The following is a 23,289-nucleotide window of genomic DNA, read 5'->3' on the forward strand; positions in this document are numbered from 1 at the left end:
TAACTTGAATACACTTGGAGCAACACTACTAAGAAAGAACTACAACAACATACATTTTAAACATTTAATTAAGTAACGATATACAAACAATACAACCGTTGTATGACTATATACAAACAATGAAACTATAGCTCCTCCTGATCATCCTCCGCTTTTTGGGGCCCGCAGTACTGGCCGAAATTGTCAGGACAAAACATTGAGCACAAAGTAGGACAAAATATTGAGCACAAAGTGAGTGATGGTCTTTGAGCCTAGCGTGCTACAGTAGCTAGCATAACTGCAAGCTATTTGTGCAATGAACATGCCACATTAGCGTATTAGCAAGAGTACTCCTTGAAATAGTAACAAAGAAAATAAACTTACTTTACAGAAAGACATCCATTTGGCCCTGTAGGCTTTGGTTGCCGTTTCCAGTTGACCTTAGGTATTCTAAAGTAGGTCTCCAGGACGCCGCTATCCATATGGGGTGCGAAACTCGGGTGATCAACAACACAAGTGTCATCCTCCGATTCTTTGATTTCGTCCAGAAGAAATTGGCACCGCTGGAATTCTCGGCAACAGACAGACTCTTGTTCTGTGTCCATTGGCGCAAAGTGAGAGCACCGGCACCACCAATCCGCCCCAGCTCGAGCCATTGCGGGCTCCTCATCCGCGGCAGGCAGGTCGTCTGCCTCGGCTGTTGTGGCAGCAGCTTCAGCCGCCTCCAGTTCCTCCATCAGCTGCTCGTCGCTATATTGTGGCTCATAAAGATAGCCACGAACATCCGTTTCTACCATAACTTCTTCAAAATCCCAATCCTCCATATTGCATCCGTCTGCATATTCAGTAGCCTACCTACGGCCATATTTTCTGCAGGTTTCTTCCAGTGAAGTGAAACGCACTGGCACTGATCTGTGATAGGTCTGTTAGCGCATTAGGTCCAACCCCCTATGGTCGCGGTTGAAAGGGTGGTAACTAGCGCTTGTAGTCTCATCAGAAATCCACCCCTCATACACTTCCTCTGACAATGACGCAAAATTAAGATTTTTGCATCATTGTGGGAGGAAGTGTAAAGAGGTGAATACGCATTTCTCTCGTCTCAGGGGGAAATGAGAGAGTGTTGCATGACCATTCAAAAGTATGACTGGGTTTCTAACAATGCAAAGCCTAATGCAAATGGGTGGAGTGTTCCTTTAATAAACTGCCACTATGCTTCCATGTAGCCTGCTTGGGGATAAGTCACCTATAAAACAAACTGTGGAGTTTCCTAGGGTTAGGGTTAGTAGATTTCAGTAGATTAATTTAATTTGCGTATTTTTTGTTAACATATGTTACCCTTTCCTGCCTCAACTCCAGACTGTAACGTTAGTCGGATCATTATATGCTCCAAGGCCGAAGTCAGCACCCAATTCACTTCAACTATAGGTCATAGGACAGGACATATTGTGTGAGAAATCACCACTGTATTCAATGGCCAATAGCGTAAACAATGCATAAGTCACCTTGACTAAATCTGCTTTGGCAGCAATCAGTAAACAAGCTGTGCGGCAGTAGCACTAGTACTCTCTCACATACTTGCTCTCACTCGACCCACACACTTCTCCACCGTGGGATAGTGGGAAACGTAATTTCGATCTCTTTGTATGTCTTGACATGTGAAGAAATTGACAATAAAGCAGACTTTGACTTTGACACACTAAAAGGAGCCACACCACTTTTACACTCTCTACAGTCTAGGGTGATGGGTTTTTGTGAGAGACTGCAAAATAGTCTAGTTAATAATTTGTTTAATTTAAGGTCTCATTTCATCGTTTTTTCATTAATTTTGCCATGGTATTGCTCTAGTATTAGTAAATGCCCTGTGAGCCGGTTTTGGTGGGAAAAAAAATGACCTCGCCTCTGATTGGCTAACAGTACTGTGACGCTCCCTCCAGTGCGTCCTCATCCGATTCTACCAGAGAATGTCTGCCTTTGCTCCATATTCAATTAAAACCTAAGTCAAAACTGTTGCACAAAATGTCTTCGGAGATGCAAACTTATGTGTTTGATCCTGAATCCGAGGAGGAAGAAGAACCGTCTCCTGATTGTTTATCGGTGAACGTTGGTTTAATAGAATGGTAGCAATTGCATGTCAGCTTAAATTTTCTCCTAAAAGAGGTAAACGTTTGTGGCAATCGTCATCTTGCTTTCAAGTAATAAACAGTTGGAAACGTTTTAAAATAAAGATTTATTTCTTTACACACTCAAAAGTCTTTGCAATCTTCCTAGTAGATATTTTACTTCACAGCACAGGTTATAAGCACCGCTAAATGCATTTCAGCCACTGACCTAGCCTGGAATTGCAGCAGAATGCCTACAGAAGCAGAGAATATGTGCTGCAAGGAGACTTCTCCGGCAATGAGGACTATGGCTTTGATAGCCTACATTGGCAGAGGTTAGCCTACTCAAGTTGTTTTCTGTCACGTATGACCCTTAGGAAAAAGTACTATAGGAAACTTATAGTATTTTGGGACTAAATATTATAATAATCTTTAGAATTAGGGCTGGGACAACGTGTCGACGCAAAAAATACGTCTACGCAAAATATGCGCGTCGATTCATTAAGCATAATGTGTGCCGCTAAATATTTTGAATTTTACACCTTCAGTGTTTCCCATACGTTGACTAATCTGTGGCTGGGGGCCACGAAATCATTGAGGTGTGCTTTGGTGTGCTTTGTTGTGCATGCAGCCTTTCCTTGCCCCGGCCACTCTCTCTTGTAACGAGCCCGCTGCTCCGCCTCTGCATGTGCATTTAACAAAATATTCGCGATTGTTGTTGCAACATAGAAGCATTGCATAGAACACGGTGGGCTAAATTGCTATTAAATCCGCTTAGCATCGTGACCATGCTGCGCAAATTTGTTCAAAACTGCTGCATTAAAGTTAACTCTGCTAAGGTCTCATCACAACATAGTCTACATCGAGGAGACCAAACGAAGTTAAGTTATGCAATCAAGCAGTATCTCAAAGCTAACGTTAGAATACTATTCAGATGTCAAGTTTAGCATGCTTACTTACATCTGCTTGTCAATTTCGTTACTCATGTAGGGCTCATTTTATTGACTCTGAATGTTTGCAAAATCCCAATGTAAATGGAAAAGTGTTTTCCAAGACTCAAAAGTGCTTGTCCCAAGGAGAAGTAGGCTACGAACCGTTATTTGAACTAACTACGTTATGAATTGCATTCACACATCATCAGCGTGTTAACGGTGTTAATGTTAATTGCAGGGATTCCCTCACGAACGTCATCTTAAAGTGACAGGCACTCAATTAGACCTACTGAACTGAACTGAATGCTACCTCTGACTAAGAATGCATTACTTTGCACTTATATAGTCTTTTATTTTAGAATCTTAAGAGCAATAAACATATATTCCAGGAATTCATGTTTTTTTCATTCAGATATGTAAATCAACATGTATAAGTTGCTATTAGTCAATTAATGGGGAGATAATCGAAATCGAATCGGACTGAAAAAATGAATCGTTAGATTAATCGATGCATCGAAAAAATAATCGCTAGATTAATCGTTTAAAAAATAATCGTTTATCCCAGCCCTAATAGGAATACTATAGTATTTTGGGACATACTATAGAGGTACTATAAGACTACTATAGAAAAACTATAGCGGCTATAGGATATTATAGATCTATATCGACCTCCCAATTTTTAAAGGGTGCAAAGCGCCTGCGTCCAGGCAGATCATTGTGCGCTCCATCTTGGGACCTCCCTCTAGTGTTGAGATCTTTGACTGTGGCTCCGTATGAACCTTTGGAGCGGTCGGAGCTGAAATATCTGACTCTGAAGTCTTATCTTGAGCGCACCAGGCAGCAGAGGCAAACTCACAGATGTTTGTGTGCTATGGAGGTTGACAGTCTTGCCAGCCAGTGTTCAAGCAGCGCCTATCTCACTGGATGGTGGACACCATCTCTCATGCTTACTCTGGACAAGGTTTTCCAATCCCAGAGGGTCTGGTGGCTCACTCCACGCGCAGCATGGCCACGTCCTGGGCTGCTTTGAAGGGAGTTGCTATTTATGATATATGTGCTGCCGCGTCCTGGAGTACTCCTTGTACCTTTGCCAGGTTTTATCGGGTTAACGTGACCTCTAGTACTGTTGGCTCCACTGTTCTTAGAGTTACTTCTGAGCAGATGGGCCCCTTGTGACACTATTGGTACTAGGCATCCACAGTAAGACCGTGGTGACGGTCTGAGGGAGGTCGATATAGATCGTAAGTTATGTCCATAACTATTGATCTATGAGACCGACCGATTACCGCCACCATCTCTTGTCACTCGGGACGAATGCGAGGCGTTCCAGGCACGAGGAAGAGGCGTCCGGTAACGCATGCTGCGGGTTCAGCCTCCAGAGGTCAGTCACATGACATTGTTGACATTATGATCTCGGAACAGGTGCCAGGATGGCATCATTCACAGTAAGACCGTGGAGACGGTCATCGGTCGGTCTCATAGATCCATAGTTATGGACATAACTTACGTTATTAGTACTTCTATAGTATGTCCCAAAATACTTTTACCAATTTTCCCTGTGGCGTCACACAGGGCTTTTTCTGATTTGCTTGTTTTTTCGTGTATTTTCTTTCATTGGCTAATGTGGGTGTAACCTGCACGACAGGGTAATGGCCTATACTTTTGCAGGGACAATATATAGTCTAATATCTAGGTTCAGTGGATATTGGTGTAGGTTTTTACTAGACCAGATTCTAGTACTCACCCCAAAGACAACACACGCACTCGTGGATAAAGTTTATAATAAAAATATATAGTTTATTTCACAGGTCAAAGTCATTCAATTCAGTTTAAGTTATTTCAATATCAATATTAAAAGAGATGTATTATGTTATATCTGTTTACTATTCTATTATACTATTTTATATGTTCTATTCTAATATTCTATTTATTGTATTTATATATCCATGTACTACTTTAGATTTTTGTTCTATTTAATATCTAAGTCTAATTGTATTTTCCTTTTTAAATACTATTAATATATTATCCTAACCTTATACTATATTACCTAATATCTTGTCTTATATTTATTATCCAATATTATTATATACTATAAATTAAACAAAATAAAAACCCAAAAACCCAACCCAAAACAAAATGTGAGTGCACTCAAGAAAATAATAAAGAAAAGAAAATAAATGAAAAGGGGAAATGGTTCAGTCCAACTTGTGCAAAGTGCAATGTCCAGATCCTACCACAATCACAAGGGTAAGGGGATGTGTAGCCTAACAGGCAGTCCAAAAGGAAGGGGCAGGTTGATGTAGATGGTGACGACGGTGAATCCAAATCCAGGACGATGAGGGAAATCCAGAAGGTATCCAAGAGTTCCAGGGCAAGGCAACGGGATTTGTTCGGGGTACAACAAAAACCAGTCTGCACAAAATTGTACAGATTTCTTATTAATTTCAATCTCTATCATAACAATAACACAAAATACTAAATATAACTAATTTCTGAGTTTGATTAACAACAGCAGCATATTGCTGTAGGAGCAGTCTAATAAATGTCATTGCAGCCAGGCTGCATGACAGACAACCAGCGTTATTAAATCTGTCCACATCTAGCTTGGTTGCTATGGCTTCCGTGGACGCCATGTAGCCTGAGTCGGCGGCTAACGGCAACCGGAGCTTACAGTTCTTTTAACAAGCACATTATTATTTTAAATTGTCTAAAATTCATACATTAAATAAACTCTATGGTTGATCTATAGATCGGGTGTCCTGACTGGTTTTAAATTTCTAGCAATTAAATCGGAATTACCGATACAATTTTAGCTGGGCTAGCTTAGGTTTCAAGTGTTCAAGTCTTGCTTACCAGGATTCCAGTACCATGTACAAAATACAAGGGAAGCGTCTTCTTTCTTCATTTATTTTCAAAGGGTGATCATCTGTTTTCGGGTAAAATTAATATGTACTAAATAATTGGCTCTGATTACATAGTACATGCAAATCTGTTCAGCGTTCAGCTGTGACTTGCGACTCACCAAAGCTTTGTGCGGGGGAAAGAGGATCTTTATATTGTTTTCCAATGTTAGTCTTTAAGTATCCAAGTGTCCGTAGTTCCAAGTATCTATTATGATTTCGAAGTCGTCCGTATTTTAAATCTTCTCAATCTTTCTCTCCGTCTCTCATCAGACGTAGTGCTACTTCTTCATTTACCGATTGACGGTTTTCTGTTGTTGTTTTTTAACATTTGTCTCGTGCACGCATCTAGGGGCTACCAGGGAATTTTGCGCATCATAATGGGAAGTGGCAATTCATTGGGTTACACGGGCAATGGGGTAGAAGATCATTTTCACGTGCAGCATGCATGCAACTTGGAGTGAGCTATAGTATTTCAAAAGGAACAAGTATTAAACGGTTTCTCGGGGAATGAGACCTTTAAGATGCGGAGACAGTGCCAGTGTGGAGGCTGTGTTTTAGACATAATTGTTTATTTATTTTTGGTTTTAAAATATCCTGCTATTTTATATTTTATTTGATATTCATTCATTTTAGGCTTATTGTAACAACCATGAAACATGTTCCAATTCATCGCAATTTTATGCTAGTTATTTTGTGGCAGAAATATCAATATCGGTGCTTGTTATCAGCAAGTACACAAATGTTCATCCCTACGAATGGCTCTTTTGAACAGTGCATTCATTGTTACTGTAACTTAATGACATGTATTCTGTTTATGTGTTATATGTCAAGAACCCGTATGTCTTAATATGAGTCAAATAATCTCTACTGTCTGCCAGCCCCCTGCAAACCATCTCTCCATGTATGTCAGTGTGTGTTATAGCCTAAAATCCCTGCACGTTCACATTATGTTCCTATTGAGAAAATTACATTACAGTATGAGCCTTTTTACATTACATTACTTTAATAATATTAAATGAATTCATATACATGTACATTCTGAATCTAGCAGGGCTAATGTAGGAATATTGTGATGATACTTTGTTAACAACAGAGATGTATTTGTGATTCTGTCATTGATCCAGATGGACACCAGAGGAGGCAGAGGTCCATGAGAAATTCAGATCCACATTGAAGAGCACGTTTCAGCATCTGGTTGAGGGAATACCTAATCAGGGAGAATCCAGACTCCTCCAAGAGATCTACACAGATCTCCACATCACAGAGGGAGGAGGAGGGGTCAATGATGAACATGAGGTCAGACAGATAGAGAGAGCATCCTGGAGAGAAGCAGCACGAGGCAGACCAATCGAATGCAGTAACATCTTTAAACCCTTATTGAACGATGAACAATCTGAGTCTGATGATACATCTGATGAATGTGATGAAGCGTCTGATAAATCTGATCACAGACAACACAAACCCATCAGAACAGTGCTGACAAAGGGAGTGGCGGGCATTGGGAAAACAGTCTCTGTGCAGAAGTTCATCCTGGACTGGACTGAAGGAAAAAACAATCAAGATGTCCACTTCATATTTCCTCTTCCTTTCCGAGAGTTGAACCTGATGAAGAACAAGAAACTCAGTCTGGTGAAGCTTATTCAACACTTTTTTCCAGAAATTAAAGATTCAAAAATCTTCACCAGTTCAGAGCACAGAGTCATGTTCATCTTTGATGGTCTGGATGAGTGTCGACTTCCTCTAGATTTCCATTCTAAGCTGAGTTGTTGTGATGTGACAGAGCCAGTCTTAGTTAACGTGCTGCTGACAAACCTCGTCAAGAGGAATCTGCTTCCCTCTGCTCTCCTTTGGATCACCACCCGGCCAGCAGCAGCCAGTCAGATCCCTCCTGAGTGTGTGGACCAGGTGACAGAAATAAGGGGATTCAATGACCCACAGAAAGAGGAGTACTTTAGGAAGAGAGTCCGTGATGAAAACCTCGCCAACAGAACCATCACACACCTAAAGTCATCCAGGAGTCTCTACATCATGTGCCACATTCCGGTCTTCTGCTGGATTTCAGCCACTGTGGTAGAGAGAACATCATTTGAATCAGAAAACATAGAAATGCCAAGAACTCTCACTCAAATGTACACTCACTTCCTGATCATTCAGACAAGCCTGAAAAAAGCCAAGTACACAGAGAGAAAAGAGACAGATGAAGAGATAATTTTCAAACTGGGGAAACTGGCTTTCCAACAGCTGAAGGAAGGGAATCTGATCTTCTATGAGGAAGACCTGGGAGAGTGTGACATTAATGTCACAGAAGCATCAGTGTACTCAGGAGTGTGTACTCAGATCTTCAGAGAGGAGTCTGGGGTGTACCAAGGGAAGGTGTTCAGCTTTGTGCATCTGAGCATTCAAGAGTTTCTTGCAGCTTTATATGTGTTCCTCTGCTTTGAAAACAGAGAGAGAAGCATGACTGACCAACATCAAACCTCTCAGCTCTCTGCCCTATTCAGAGCTGCAACACTGCATGACCTACACAAGACTGCAGTGGACCTGGCCTTACAGAGTGAGAATGGACACCTGGACCTTTTCCTCCGCTTCCTTTTGGGCCTGTCACTGGAGTCCAATCAGAATCTCTTAATGCACCTACTGCCACAGACAATAAGTCATAAACAGAGCTCAGAGCAAACAGTCCAGTATATCAAACAGAAGATCAGAGATCAAAGTAATTCAGGCAGAAGGATCAACCTGTTCTACTGTCTGAATGAACTGAATCACCATTCTGTAGTGGAGAAGATTGACAGGAGCTCAGGAACTCTGTTTGTAGACACACTCATACCAGGAGAGTGGGAGACTAGGAGATTTACATTTAAGATTCCAGAGGAGCAGCTGGATGAGTTTGACCTGCAGAAGTACATAAAGACACCAGAGACTGATCAGACTGAACTCCTCAGTCCAGATGAAGTTCTTCAGAGGCTGGTTCCAGTGGTCACATCAGCACTGTAAGTAAACCTGTAATCTGGGACATTGTGTGTGCAGGACACCCTATGATCAGGGCCTCCACAATGAATATCCTGTCATCCCAAATGCGACACTAGTAATGAGTTTAGAGCTAATTAAGTGTACTTGCAAAGCAGCACACTTATTTTTCTTCTTAAGTTTTATTATTATTATTAAGTGTGCTTGCAAAGCAGCACACTTATTGTTCTTATTAAGTTTTATTGTTTTTCCCGTCTCCCTAATTTTTTGTCAGCCCTAGCGCCTAGGCCCTTTGAGACAACACCGTTCCAACTTTAAAACGTCCGGTCAGTACCGGTGTAAGTTGGTCGCGAAGATGACGTCAGGTGGGCGTGCCATCATTTGGCAAACCACCCACAGGTATTTGGTAACTATCACCTTTAACATTTGCAGTTGTACTACTACCACAATGCCTTCCAAGTATACACAATGTCTCTGGGCAGCCTTGCCCAATCATGAAATCCTTGCTCAGCCATTGCTCAATGGGTATGGACTTACGAACTGAAATGGTAAGGAGAACATTAGCTATTTATTGCTGACGTAGTACAGTTATTTTCACATTGACGGTATTCAAATTAAATTTTTCATTATTGTTAAATATCATGATGGGAGAGTATTATTAAAAATGTTACAAGTATGCAAATGCATATGTTTATGGGCATTTAGGTTTTGTTGTAAAGACATGCAAGGCATTCTGGGCCATGTAATGAACAGTGGTCGGCAGCACTCCATACGTATTAATATGAATAGGTGTTTCTGTAAACCTAGGGACAATAAACAGTTATATAAACAGTTATAAACAAATAAAAATCTCTGTTACAAAAACGAACTGTTAATCGCTCATTGAAGAGGGAACTATGATAAAAAGATTGTTTTCCTAAAAGCATGGAGTTGACGAAAGAATAAGCAGGAAATGTCACGTTAATGTTCAATAGCCTACATCTGAACGCTAGGTGGCAACGGTAACGGTAAACACAAAGCACATGGGGAATAGGCAAAAACAAACACAGGACAATACACAAAATGGCCACCAGGGTGGCCACCAGGGTGGCACAAACTCAACGGTCCGGGCCAGATCCTGACAGTGGTTTAGAGTAATATGAAGTATTCCTTTATTCCTTTATTCTGAGATACATCTGAGATACAGATGCTCTCAAAACAATCCCAGGCTCTCAAAATAATCCCTAACAGACATAAGGTCTTTATAGAGCAAATCCATATAGATTATTTGTCAAATAAACCAGTAAAGCATAATTAGGGGATGGAATATATAACATTCACACTCATTTTTAAAAAATAAATCAGTGAAAAAGTATCCTGACAAACAAGCAGCATTTTAATGCCTTGGTCATATTTCATCATTTCAATTCTTCTGTAGGTTCACTATGTCACTGTCACTATATCACTGCTGTCGTTCTATTTTATTGATTTGATCTTAGTCATAGAAGCTAAATTCGAAGGCAGGCCACAGGTAAAATCCAACGAACCGCATTCACCCCGCATGTCAATAGTTTAATAGCCCTCTCCTAGAGGTTTTTAGATGCTCCAACACTGAAAGGCACTGTTAGAATGCTTGGATCAAGCCAGGTTCAGCATAGCGTATGCCACTGTCTGCTCACGTTGCTGACCGGACCAGGGCAAGCACACTTTCGCAGTTCCCGGAAATGCAGTCTAGTTTTTAGTTTAAATTTAGTTTTGTTTGTGATGTTTGGTGTTGAGATTTGCAACAGTAAAGGGGTCATTCCACGTCAATTCAACCAGGGCTCACGCACTTAGGTCTCAAAAAATTCTGACAACATTATCTGGTGTACCTATGTTTCCCAGGAGACACACTGTAAAATTACTCTTATGCAGGATCAACACTTTCCAAGATACAGCCAGTTTTACAGGGGGAGGGGGGGTGTCGATTTTGTTCGGCCTCTTTTTTTTTGTCAAAGTTCACAAGCCCACAACGCAAGAACTAAACTATGTAGGAGGCTCAAATTGTGCATGCTGGTACATCAATAGGAATAGTATGTAGCAAAATTGTCACGTTTGGTCTGGATGATCCTGTATGGTCATAGCTGTCCCTCAAAGTTGATCAAAATTTTATTGGAGTTTTTGGCTGGGCTCTGTTTAGGCCTTCAGAAGACATATTTGTACTCAACATAGGCTCTTGGTTTATTTTCCTTACTGAGATAAGTAGAAACACTCTCACAAAAAGCAATGAACAGAAAATAAATTCCTCCAGGGTCTGAACAGCAGACCTCACAATCTGAAAAATCATTTTGGTTCTCATTTTCAGAGCACCCACACACCTTGTGGGAATATGCAAAGATTTTTTTTTTTTTTTTCTCCATGATCCGTTCTTTTTTAAAAAAAAGAACACCAATTTGACTTGTCTTATGCAAATCTTTCTTTTTTACTTTTTACTTTTATCAATACAGGAGACAGAGTTTAATAATAATCCCATATTAAATGGTAAAAACAATCGCAAAATCATTCAGCCCTATAGAGCACCCACCCACCTATATGTCTGACACTCACAGAATATTTGTTCCTGCCATTAAAATATAAGTTGTATAAAGCCATGGTCCTCCACTTACGATACAACATTATTGTCATTCAGGACTGAAATTCTTTTTGCATCCCTGGGCAGGTCGTTTAAGAAAAAACGACCAATGGACATAATGAAACATTACCTCACATTAAATAAACACACAGGAAAAAAAAAACAAAGCAGACATGTATAACAAAAAAAACATACACAAAAATAAAGTCATGGAGACATGTAGCCCTGAATAAATATTGCATTGGATTTTAATTTAGTTGTTTTCACAATAGGATAGATTGATGTATAAAAGAGTTTTTAAGTCTTTTAAGAAGAAACTCTAGTGTCTGTTAGAGTGCACAATCTGATATTCTGGGCTCTATCTTGCACTCCAGCGCAATTTACTTTGTATACTCGTGCTTTTGCATTGAGTGCATATTGGAATTTTCCCTCCACACATCTGTACTGTAAATTAGCGAATTCAATTGCGGCCACGGGGGCGGTTCAGCGAAAAGAGGGGGCATGTTCTGGCGCAAACATTCCCTGTTGATATTTTGCAGTTTCAGAAAACAATTCTGCCACAGACCAGGAACATCCTGGTCTAAAGTCAGTGGTGCAAATTCAGGTGGTATTTTAAGGGCGCATGCATGGCCACAGGCCTGCAGGAATTAATGCTATGCACACCGATCTACAGACACCCTGTGCAGAGATGGAAACATTCAAAACCTTGATAATATTTGTCCATTTCCCGGTTTTGTTCGTGCATATTCGTCACCTAAAAAGTAGCCTATATAGTGCAATATCTTTACAACAACAACGCCTAATTACGACCCATTCATTTGGACAACTATTACAGCCCTATAAAGGCTAACATTATCTTAGTTTTGTTCCAGTTTACTTGTGTATGGCTTTAAACATTGTATGCGCTTTAACATCAGCCTAAGCATTATTCCAGCTCCGCTAAGGTTTTGACAAGCACCACAATTTTGCCTACCTTGTTGTAGCCCATCTGAAATAACTCCAAGCTTTGCTATGTTCCCTCCATCCTTTCGTTGTTTTATATCCTTGATGGCCGTGAAGTCTTGAGTGAATTAGCTTAAATCAGCTTATTATGTGCTGTTAACCAGCAACCATAGATAGACTTAGTCAAAAAAAGCAGCAAGTAGCCTTCTGTAGTTGCTGCGTCCATTCATTGTTATTCTCGCTCCTGCTCAAACAAAAGTTGTGCATGCATAAACCCTTTAGCCGCCAGGGTTTAAAAAATATAAATTGGATTTTTACATCAAAATTTCAAAAGGCCATGGCTTGCAAGTGGTCAGAGAAAAAGTCCTACTGTAAATGTGAAAATCATTGAGTATGACCAGAAGTTTATGAAGGGGTAAATTTACTCATCTAATTTGTATATTATGACGTCACTGGATGGCAACCACCGTGAATTATGCACATTTCAGTAAATACTAGATGTTGAACATATTTGAGCAGTTTTACTTTCTTTTTTTGTGATTTCACCGACATAACAAATGAACAGGAACACAGTCACATGTAAACCAACAATAGTAAACTATTACTATAATCACAAACCCTATGCTACTATACAATAAAGTAGCCTGGTCAAATCAGTTCCATATCGCGGGTGACTTTGAAGTTCTTCAGAGCCCTATTTTTACAACCCCTGCTGTCTATACCACGTCCATTACGGACACTATCATCACTATTGTCACTGGCACCTCCAGCTATGTTGGGCAGAGGGTCGAAATAAGCATGGTATGCTTAGTGTCGAAAAAGACGCACCTCCATTCACAGACGCTCCGTGACTATCAGTCACAGACGATCGATCATATTCTCCAAAAGGCAGATATTCTCCTTCAGAATCAGAATAGGTGAATAACAGACCCAAGACTTCATCACACGTGAATTTTTTTTTCAACATTTGGTGTATTTATGCTTCAATTTGTGCAAAACTAAGGCCCGCATCGCTTCCGCGTTATGGAGGAAATGCACGTCTTCTTCGTGTATTTCTCGCGTGTTTTCGCGAGCTTCCTGAAAACTTTGAAAAAAAGGTTGAGCTTGAATCGAAGCTCTGGGTGTCTGCCAACTAGTGGTCAAGAGTACAAATGAGATTTTACACTGTACTCGCGTCTATCGTCTGTTTTATTCAGTAATGACGCTTGTCGCAATATTGCGACATGGGCGGTTAGAGGGTTAAGTTGAAGATAACGTGTTTACAAACTCTACAGAAAATATTGTAAATAGCCTACTGTCATGCAGTTAATGGGATACTGTGCAGAGTTGGAAAGTTAGGTCAACTTGGTGTGAATACACACAGGAAATGTTTTCTTGTTGTTGAGTTGCCTGATGGTAAGACGGCCGTAGAAGCTTACACCTGCAGGAGCGCTTGTTTAGCCGCCTGTGCTGCACAACGCACTTCGCTCCTCTAATCTATACGACACAGTTGTTCCCATTTCTGCAAACCATACATAATTACAAGGAAAAATATTACCACACGAGGGAAATCAGTGTGGTGTCCATTAAGATGTGAAAAAATAGGCATAAATCTAGCGTACACATTTCCACGATTCACGGATGTGTTGATGACATAAATTAGGAAATATAAGAGGACTTCAGGAGATGTGATGCTAAACTGCATGCCGATGCCATTTAACCCAAATGCCCCAGCAGCAGCACAGGAGAGGAGAGCTTATCTGACAGAAAATCTCCATCGTCTGTTGTGAGGTAATGTTAGATTACATTGCAAAAATATCACCATGCATCCATAACCTCGTGATTCAGTGAGAGTGATCCCAAAACATCGGAAAGTATGTCTTTGTGACATTTCTGTATTACATTTTGTCAAGAAGAAAAATCAATAGCAAATTGTTCCCAACTGAACAGTGCTTATAGCGCTGTGAACGCTCCTGGCTGCGCCTGGCAAATCCGCCATCATGATAGCAATCAGCTATGGAAAAAGCCTGTTATTAAAGGGAATGTGAGATGACGCTCTGATTGGTTTATTGCACGTTACGCCCAAACCACACCCATGAGTAATGTACACTGCATGACAAGTGTGATTTTCATCAGTATGCAGCACTGTAGACTGTCGTGGAAGTTCAGGTTAATGGCTGTTCATGGCAGTTTGCCGGCAACACCAAAAACTGCCATGAATTGTCAGAAATTGATGTGGGCCTTGCTTGGCAGTCGTCCCCCCATGACCCCCCTCCTCCTAATTCTAGGGGAGACTTTAACATGTAAATGAAAATGCTGTGAGCTATACAAATGCAAATCAAGGTAGCAGGGGGAGTTAACTGTGCATGCTGGCATGACTGTGGCCAGTGGATGTGTTAACCACTAGGGCTGGGACAACGTGTCGACGTAATCGATGACGTCGACGCAAAAAATACTTCGACGCAAAATAGCGCATCGATTCGTTAAGCATAATGTGTGCCGCTAAATATTTTTAATTTTACACCTTCAGTGTTTCCCATACGTTGACTAATCTGTGGCTGGGGGCCACGAAATCATTGAGCTGTGCTTTTCATGCACGCAGCCTTTTCTTGCCCCAGCCTCTCTCTCTTGTAACGAGTCCGCTGCCCCTCTGCATGTGCATTTAACAAAATATTCACGATTGTTGTTGCCACATAGAAGCATTGCATAGAACACGGCGGGCTAAATTGCTATTAAATCCGCTTAGCATCGTGACATGCTGCGCAAATTTGTTCAAAACTGCTGCATTAAAGTTAACTCTGCTAAGGTCCCATCACAACATAGTACATTGGGGAGACCAAACTAACTTGAGTTATGCAATTAAGCAGTATCTCAAAGCTAACGTTAGAATACTGTTCGGATGTCAAGTTTATCATGCTTACTTACATCTGCTTGTCAATTTCGTTACTCATGTAGGGCTCATTTTATTGACTCTGAATGTTTGCAAAATCCCGATGTAAATGGAAAATTGTTTTCCAAGACTCAAAAGTGCTTGTCCCAAGGAGAAGTACGAACCGTTATTTGAACTACGTTATGAATTGCATCCACACATCAGCAGCGTTTTAGCTGTGTTAATGTTAATTGCAAGGATTCCCTCACGAACGTCGTCTTAAAGTGACAGGCACTCAATTAGACCTATACACTACTGAACTGGAATGCTACCACTGACTAAGAATGCATTACTTTGCACTTGTATAGTCTTTTATTTTGGAATCTTAAGAGCAATAAACATATAATTCCATGGTTAAGGAACTCATGTTTTTTTCATTCAGATATATAAATCAACATGTATAAGTGGCTATTAGTCAATTAATGGGGAGATAATCGAAATCTAATCGGACTGAAAAAATGAATCGTTAGATTAATCGATGCATCGAAAAAATAATCGCTAGATTAATCGTTTAAAAAATAATCGTTTATCCCAGCCCTAATAGGAATACTATAGTATTTTGGGACATACTATATATATATATATAAAATATAGAAAGCCTATCCCACGCTTCCACAAAGAGGCATATTAAACTAATATTTAGGCTACATGTTTTTTGCATGGGTAATGGGTAGGCTATATTGTTGTTTGGTGATTTAGCCTAGGGCTGGGCGATATATCGGTATTACGACTACGACCGATATATTTTTAAAAACGATGTACTGTAGTTGTGACAATATCGTAATACCGGTATTATGTCAAATAATGGGTCATTCTATCAAAGTCACTTGTTCTTCTGTGTTCAGACCATTCAGACAGCCACAGCTCTGCGTGTGCACGTTCTCCCTCGCAGCACTACAAACTTTCAAACATGACGGACACTGAGTCAGATTTTGTTTACCTTGATCTCTTGAGCTCTTCGACTCACGGTAAATTGTCTTTTTTGGTACATAGCCTAGCTAATTTAAATACACTTATGGGTGCTTTCGTATAGCGATATAGCAGATCTAAAGTCCTCAGGGAGACAGCGTACACGCTGATTTTATTAAGAGGATATACACGCGAGTACTCGCGAGCAGTTAGAGGCATCCTTTTTTATGATTCCCGAAACCCCATTCAGTTGTGCATAGGGATTTTTTCTTACGAACCGGAACATGCAAAAATGCTAAAATGTAATGCTACACATACAAAATGACGGTAGCGTCTATCACACTCTTGGTGAGTGACTCAGTTACGTTGTTTAAGTAGCCTAATAGTTTAAAACTATTTAATTGTTATTTATAGCAAGTAACACATGTATAGGCCACTTAGCTTACACTTAGCTCTTTCTGTTTAAAATATCGTATTGTATATATCGTATATCGCCAATCAGCCCCAAAATATCGGGATATCAGTTTTGGTCCATATTGCCCAGCCCTAATTTAGCCTACTCCTTCACCCTCTTCTGAGCAAACAAGGCATATTTATCATGTAGGGTAATTGCTCTTTCTTACATTAAATAACTTACATTAAATAATGTAATGTAAACTTTAAATTTATCCTCTCTACTTGTCCCTGTAGTCATGGCCTCCTCATCACTAATTTCGGGCTCATCATTTTCAGTGGTCGACTGGTTGATCTGCTGCTCAGTCTCTCCTGGCCTTTTTCTACCATCCATCCTTCCTGACGCTTGTGTCTACTGTAGGGCCGGCTCGGCTATCCGTATCTGAAAAAACTCTCTGGAAAAGACGGGCTATATGGACCCAACCAACTCTTTTTGGGAGGGGAGAACTCCCTCACGTAGGCTACAACCCATGCAGAGGCATTGCATTGGTGTCATGCACAGAATGCGGAGCGTGTCCTACTGAAAAGATAGACTAACAGGACAAATGTCAATATTTCTTTCCTTGACCGGCCCAAAAGTGAAGCGGCCACCGGGAATGCTCCCGATTACCCACCCCGGGCCTGATTCAGTCTTACTCTTTTTGGACTGAAGACAAGTCCTGCGATGCTAAATAGTAGTAGGTGCTCGTGCTTCCATGGCGGTTTCAGTTGTGCGTCCTTTAGCAACAAACACGCGCTGAAATAGAGCGTGCGGAGCGTGCGTAATGCAATCTAGGAGCAGTGATTCGCCAAACCCCCCTTATTGCAGTCGCACACATTTCTTCTAATTTTATGTTTTAGTAACGAGTAACGAAGATGCTTAGTGGAAATATAACGGAGTAAAAGTATACATTTTATCTAGGAAATGTAGTGGAGTAAAAGTTAAAGTTGTAAAGTACAGATACGTGAAAATTCTACTTCAGTACAGTAACAAAGTATTTGTACTCCGTTACATTACAACACTGGTGTGTGTTTTGGTTGTCTCCCCGTTCAGGTGTGCAAGTGGGCGTGACCGGCTCCTTAGCGCTAACACAGTACACCGGTGCACACACACATCCAATTAAAACAACTTTCTCATGTCTGGCTCCCTGTGATGTGTGTGTGTTTGTGTGTTTGTGTGAGCAGAGAGAGAGAGAGAGGGAAAGATTATGTTGAATGTGTTGTGTGTTGACTGAATGAAAAATGGAATGCCGTGTGGGAGGACACAGTGTGTATGTGTCTGTGTGCAGGCGCGCCTGCAGGTGTACGTCCATACGCACTGTGCGTACCATTAGGCTACTCAACGAGAGAACATTTCCCTTGTGTGTGTGTGTGTAATGTGTATTCACACCAAATTGGCCCACCATACCTTCCCAACTATGCACAGTATCCCATTAGCTGCATGCAATCAGGCTATTTACCATTTTCTATTATGTAACTTAGTGAACACGTTATCAAAATTAACGTGCACACACTTTGTTTGAGCAGGAGACAGAATATGCACGCAGGCACGCAACTAGGGTACTTGTTGTTTTCTTTTACTCGGCTATCTATATATGGTTATCAGCACACAATGTTGAGCTAATTCACTAACTTAATACTCATCATGGATATCACAAGTTTAAACAACGAAAATTGGAGGCAGCAAAGCTAGAGGAGTTATTCCAGATGGGCAAGAACAAGGTAGGCAATTGGTGTGCTTGTCAGAACGTTAGACTGCATTACAGCTGTTTAAAGTCAGACGTCACGGTACGCTAGAACAAAACAAGGTAACTTTAGCTATAGGGCTGTATCAAGTTGTCCAAATGAATAGGTCATTGTAGACGTTGTATTATTGCATGTGGATGTTGTTATGCTATGTAGGCTATTTTTTTGCTGACCAATGCACGGGGCTAAAACCGGGAAACGGACAAATGTAATTGTCCACGTGTGACTTTTTTTTTTTTTTTTGGAGGGGGGGGGGCAGGGGGTGGTGATGGGTGTGCGTACCATAGCATTAATTCCTGCAGACACCCCTGTGATGAGCCTACATTTACATTTTATTTCTATATTGTTTTGTTTTATTTATATGATTCTGTATTTTATTTTGTCATAAGGTCATCTATTTGTTTGATTAAGTACATTGCATGCTTTGTCTGCATGGAGAGCAGAGTTTAGAACATAGAAAAGAGTTCATGAACAGGTCAACGAGTTCAGATATAGTTTAATGACTAGTGATCATCTCAGCATGCTTTGTGATTGGTTCTTCTTGATTACACGTGATAGAGCGCGAATTCTGTGAGGAGAACATTCTGGATTAACGTTATTTTTTGGTGGAATGACACTCAAGCTTCGGATGCACTGCGTTATCGCGAAGGACATAATCAGACCTTCTATCGTCTCACTTTTGGATCCCTTTCTTGGCACATATCTCGTGGACTTTCTCGGGAATGGATGCCATATCGTTTGGATGTTTTCCAGGACTTTTGCACCGTCGAACTTTTGGGACAGTGACAGAGACACTGCGTGCATGCGTGTGCGGTAGGCTAGCTGAGATGGCCATGCCTAAAGGACAGTGAGTCACCATGCTACTGTGGTAATGTTAACCTGTTTTTAAGGGATTTGAATGTGAAACTTTTTGTTTAAGACCTAGGCAAAAATGACTGTGATATGGTGAACTGTACATTTATTTTGAATGGGTTTACAGATAAATGATTGAAACGTATCCATGACTCCATGTCTGCATTTGCTGCCATCCTATATGTAACACCCCTGTGTGTGTATGTGTGTGTGGGTGTGGGTGTGTTGTATAGTTAAAGGTACAGTATGTGAGTGTAATAATCAGATATGTCATCATGTGTTATGTTTCTCCAGGCTGTATGAGTGTTCCCTCACAGAGAAGAGCTGTGCTGCGATAGCGTCAGCTGCCAGACCAAACTCCTGCAGTTTGAAGGAGCTGAACCTGAGTGACAATGATCTTCATGATGCAGGAGTTCAGCATCTCTCAGATCTCCTCAAGAATCCCCACTGCAAACTGGAGAAACTAGAGTGAGTCTGAACACACAACAACAGATCTGTGTGTGGGGAAAACCCAGTGATGAGTGAGTGCTTGAGTGTGTTTTAACCCAGTGATGAGTGTGGATGGAGGGGATTCATTTCATAGGGAGTAGTTCACTGTTGTGTGTGTGTGTGTGTGTGTGTGAATGTTATTGTGTATTAGTGTGTGTGTGTGTGTGTATGTGTGTGTTTGTGTGTGTGTGTATTTTGAAGGCCTGATAGCGCTCCGGCGCCACGCTGGATTTCCGGCGTAGCCTACCGACATGTCTGCGGGGAAAAAAATCAGTTTTGCGTTCGCGTGATCTGAGAGGCCTACTTAAGCCAATCGGTAATAGGGTAGGAGCTGGTCTTGGGTTTTGGCCAATCAGATTGATTCAGCAGTCACTCCACGTGCAAATTTGTTTTGTGTTTCCCCATACACTACGAATGTGTTTCCCACACTGGCAACGCGAAACGTAGCCAAAGTCATGGAGTGCAACTTTATGAAGCCAGGGGAAAACACCAAACTTGTCGATAAAGGTATAAAGAATAAATGGCGCTGGTCTTGGATAGAGGAGGTGGGTAGAGACGAAAAGCCCTTTGGAAGCTGGTGTCAAAAATGCATGTTTCTGCACTTTGTGCGCAAGGAAAATATTATATGGAACTACAATAGCGGGAATAAAGTGCTGCCACGGTTTGCAGGGGGCAATAGCCACAGCAGATATCCGACCCTCAATGACCGATCGCGTGGCTGATTTAAACATTCGCTTGTGCTCCTTCATTGCCGAGTTTGATCTGTCGTTTACAATTGCTCATCCATTCGTCACTTTGTGTCAGAAATTAGCAAGGATAAACTCGCCCTTACGCATCTGTCTGTCTCGAGGCAACATGCGGGCTATCTTATTATCAGAGGCGATTCTAGAGTCTGTGGGGGCCCCAAGCAAAAATTCCAAGGGGGCCCTACTGACAAGTGTTATCACCATTATGTTATACCACCATTAGGTTATTATGTTAAATAATAAAAATACAAAAAGCATATTATAAAAATTCTTATATTTTGACATGTATCTCACCACTGCAAGCTGGCAGCTCGACTTGCCTTTCATGTGTGTGTAGAGCAGACTCTCCTGAAACCCTGATATAATGTGGTGTGCGCCTTACAGAAATAAATGGCATTTTTTTTTATTTAGTGATGAAAAATGACCTTTCTGCGCTCCATATCTGTGACACAACTGATCTGACCTGACTTGACCTGAGTTTGCTGTTAGCCTGTGTATGCACTCATAATGATTCTCTACAACAACTTTTTACTGCATTGCCATGAACAAAGTAGAGTCAAAAAAGGGGTTTCTTTGTTGAACAAATTGGGATGCAATGTGAGCCTTGAATTGGATGCCATGCAGGAATTTGCTAGGATCTCAAAACCGGATTATGAACATGCTTTGCCATAGAGAAACAAACACACGATAGCGTTATAAACATTTGCCACAAAAACAGACAAAACGTGGGGTAAGTCCAACTATATGAAGTTATTATTTTGCTGTCACTTCGTCTGTTTTATAACCCAGAAGGATGTACTTGGTATTAAATGATAGCTCTGTGTCTCCTCCTTCATCTGATATGCGTGGCATATCTATCCGATCACGGGTCCGCGAGTAATTCAAACGAGAGTAATGGGTGTGCAACGTTGGTTTGTGTACACAATGTTATTATTTTGCAGTCACTTCGTCTATTTTCGTCTAACGCGAGTAATTCAAACGAGAGTAATGGGTGCGCAGGTGAACGCAGAGAAGTAGACTGTAAATATGATGCAATTTGATTTAATACTTCATTGTACAGACAAGTGCATAGTCTCGTTGGAAAACCCCACTTCTGCTCTGTCACGCAATAAAAGTTTTATCTCGCTGCAATGAACAGTTCCGGAGCAATGTAACAAAGAAGAAGGGGTGTGTTTTATGACGCACTTTGCGTCAATCGGGTTCTAAAAAAAATAACGCGTATGCTTGGTCCTTACTGCATCGCGATTAACATGTTATGGCAGACAGCCCTAATACAAACATAGAAACGTTAACCATCTCCTTGCTTAACTAGTTGTAACTGTCGCTAGCTAGCTGAAGTTTACTGTCGTAGATGTAGCAAACCATGTTCAATCTTTCTGCCAATTATTAACATTAGTCTACTATAACTTCATTGAGTAGCCTAGGCTAAATACCAAACTACGATGTTGATCCGTCATCACTGCACCCTCGATTGACGTTTACCACAGTAGCCAAAATATGTGCAGATTCTTTGAACTCTTTTGAACACAGATCCGCTGTTTATAAGGCCATATAGGGCCTACATATGTACAGATGTACTGTTTGTAAAACAACAGGACAGGAGCACGCAAAATACATCATTCAATCTCTATGGACGAAAATCTCACTTGTCCCACGGGCAAACGCGCTAAGACCAGGTCGGGGCCCCCTAGCGGCTCGGGGCTCCAAGCAGTTGCTTGGTTTGCCTGTTGACAAGGTGCGCCTCTGCTTATTATACACGGCATCTCGCTAGCCTGGCGGGCCATCCTATATCATTGAAATGTATAGTCTGGAATCGAACCATTTACCTCGCTTAATCCAAGGGGCGGGCAGAGAATTGTCTTTCAAACTGCCTAGGCATGCAATAGGCCAGCGCTACGACCATATCCGTATCCGGTCGGCAAAACGGCAAATACATCCTTCTTCGAAAGGAATTACTTAAGTGCATTGTGTTGCTGAACTTTCATAGAAAAGCACAAGTCCAACTCCTCCAAAGTTGACGCCTACGCCGATTCAAACAACCGCTCTTCTTTAGCCATAGCCACCTTCCTTGTTGTTCACCGTCACAGGACTGTCGTTATCCTGTCGTTATCCTGTTAAGCCCGCCTTAAGACTCTCTAACAAAATAGAGCGCTGTGATTGGATGAAGTCCACGGCGTCAGCCAATAGAAATCCCTATGGTTTGATACTAGACGTACAGGCTGAGCAAATTAATTTGCCGCCGCTAGGGTGCGTCTAGATTTCTAGGCTAGCATCTCGCCAGAATTTAAAAGAAATCTGTCAAACAAGCTTAAAAATAACATGTTTTCACTTAACATTGATGAGGCCACGGACAAAACCATGGATAAGATTCTAAATGTACTGGTCCGATTTTATGACGAGGATGCAGGCAGTCAGTGTGAGAACAGCACCTTGCCAGCAAAAAGGTTAATGTTGCAAATGCCTCAGCACTGTATCAAAAAATAATTAAAATAAATTATGCATATTTTGCAGAAAAATTAATGTCTCCTTGTTCATGCCCTTTAGTCAATGGTTAGGCTACTAATCAATTCCTAGTTTACTTTGGAGTATTATAATTGCCACCCACTGACCTTTCTTGATTTGGCTATAATATGTGTGGTCTCAATATGCTATACAAGCAATAAGTATGCAGGTAAGTGACTACTTAAAAGCAGGGATGGATTAATGTACAGGCCTACCAGGCCCAGGGTCCCAGGAGCTCTAGTGCTCTACACAAAGATGCTACTGTAATATAGACTTGTATTGGGTTTGTTCAT

At 41.1% G+C, this 23,289-nt stretch overlaps 2 protein-coding genes and 1 long non-coding RNA gene across 5 annotated transcripts in view; 1 reads left to right on the top strand and 2 right to left on the bottom strand.

Annotated features, from left to right (window-relative positions):
• LOC121700216 overlaps positions 1-23,289 on the bottom strand; it is a 1,725,899-nt gene that overhangs the window by 493,551 nt on the left and 1,209,059 nt on the right.
• LOC121700217 (NACHT, LRR and PYD domains-containing protein 3-like) overlaps positions 1-23,289 on the top strand; it is an 80,047-nt gene that overhangs the window by 10,542 nt on the left and 46,216 nt on the right. For 2 of the 3 annotated variants that reach the window (XM_042083026.1, XM_042083027.1), the window contains exons 4-5: positions 7,038-8,903; positions 19,554-19,727. In XM_042083026.1, the coding sequence (XP_041938960.1) occupies positions 7,038-8,903; positions 19,554-19,727 (2,040 nt within the window). The remainder of the gene's footprint in view (positions 1-7,037; positions 8,904-19,553; positions 19,728-23,289) is intronic. The other variant, XM_042083036.1, reaches the window with a different exon arrangement.
• Positions 4,456-6,248, bottom strand: LOC121700307. The gene is made up of 3 exons (XR_006027170.1): positions 6,033-6,248; positions 5,864-5,936; positions 4,456-5,422 (listed from the first exon to the last, which is right to left on the bottom strand). It is a non-coding gene; the product is annotated as an uncharacterized LOC121700307 (long non-coding RNA).

Source organism: Alosa sapidissima, chromosome 24 (assembly GCF_018492685.1).
Source record: "Alosa sapidissima isolate fAloSap1 chromosome 24, fAloSap1.pri, whole genome shotgun sequence".
Taxonomy (NCBI): Eukaryota; Metazoa; Chordata; class Actinopteri; order Clupeiformes; family Clupeidae; genus Alosa; species Alosa sapidissima.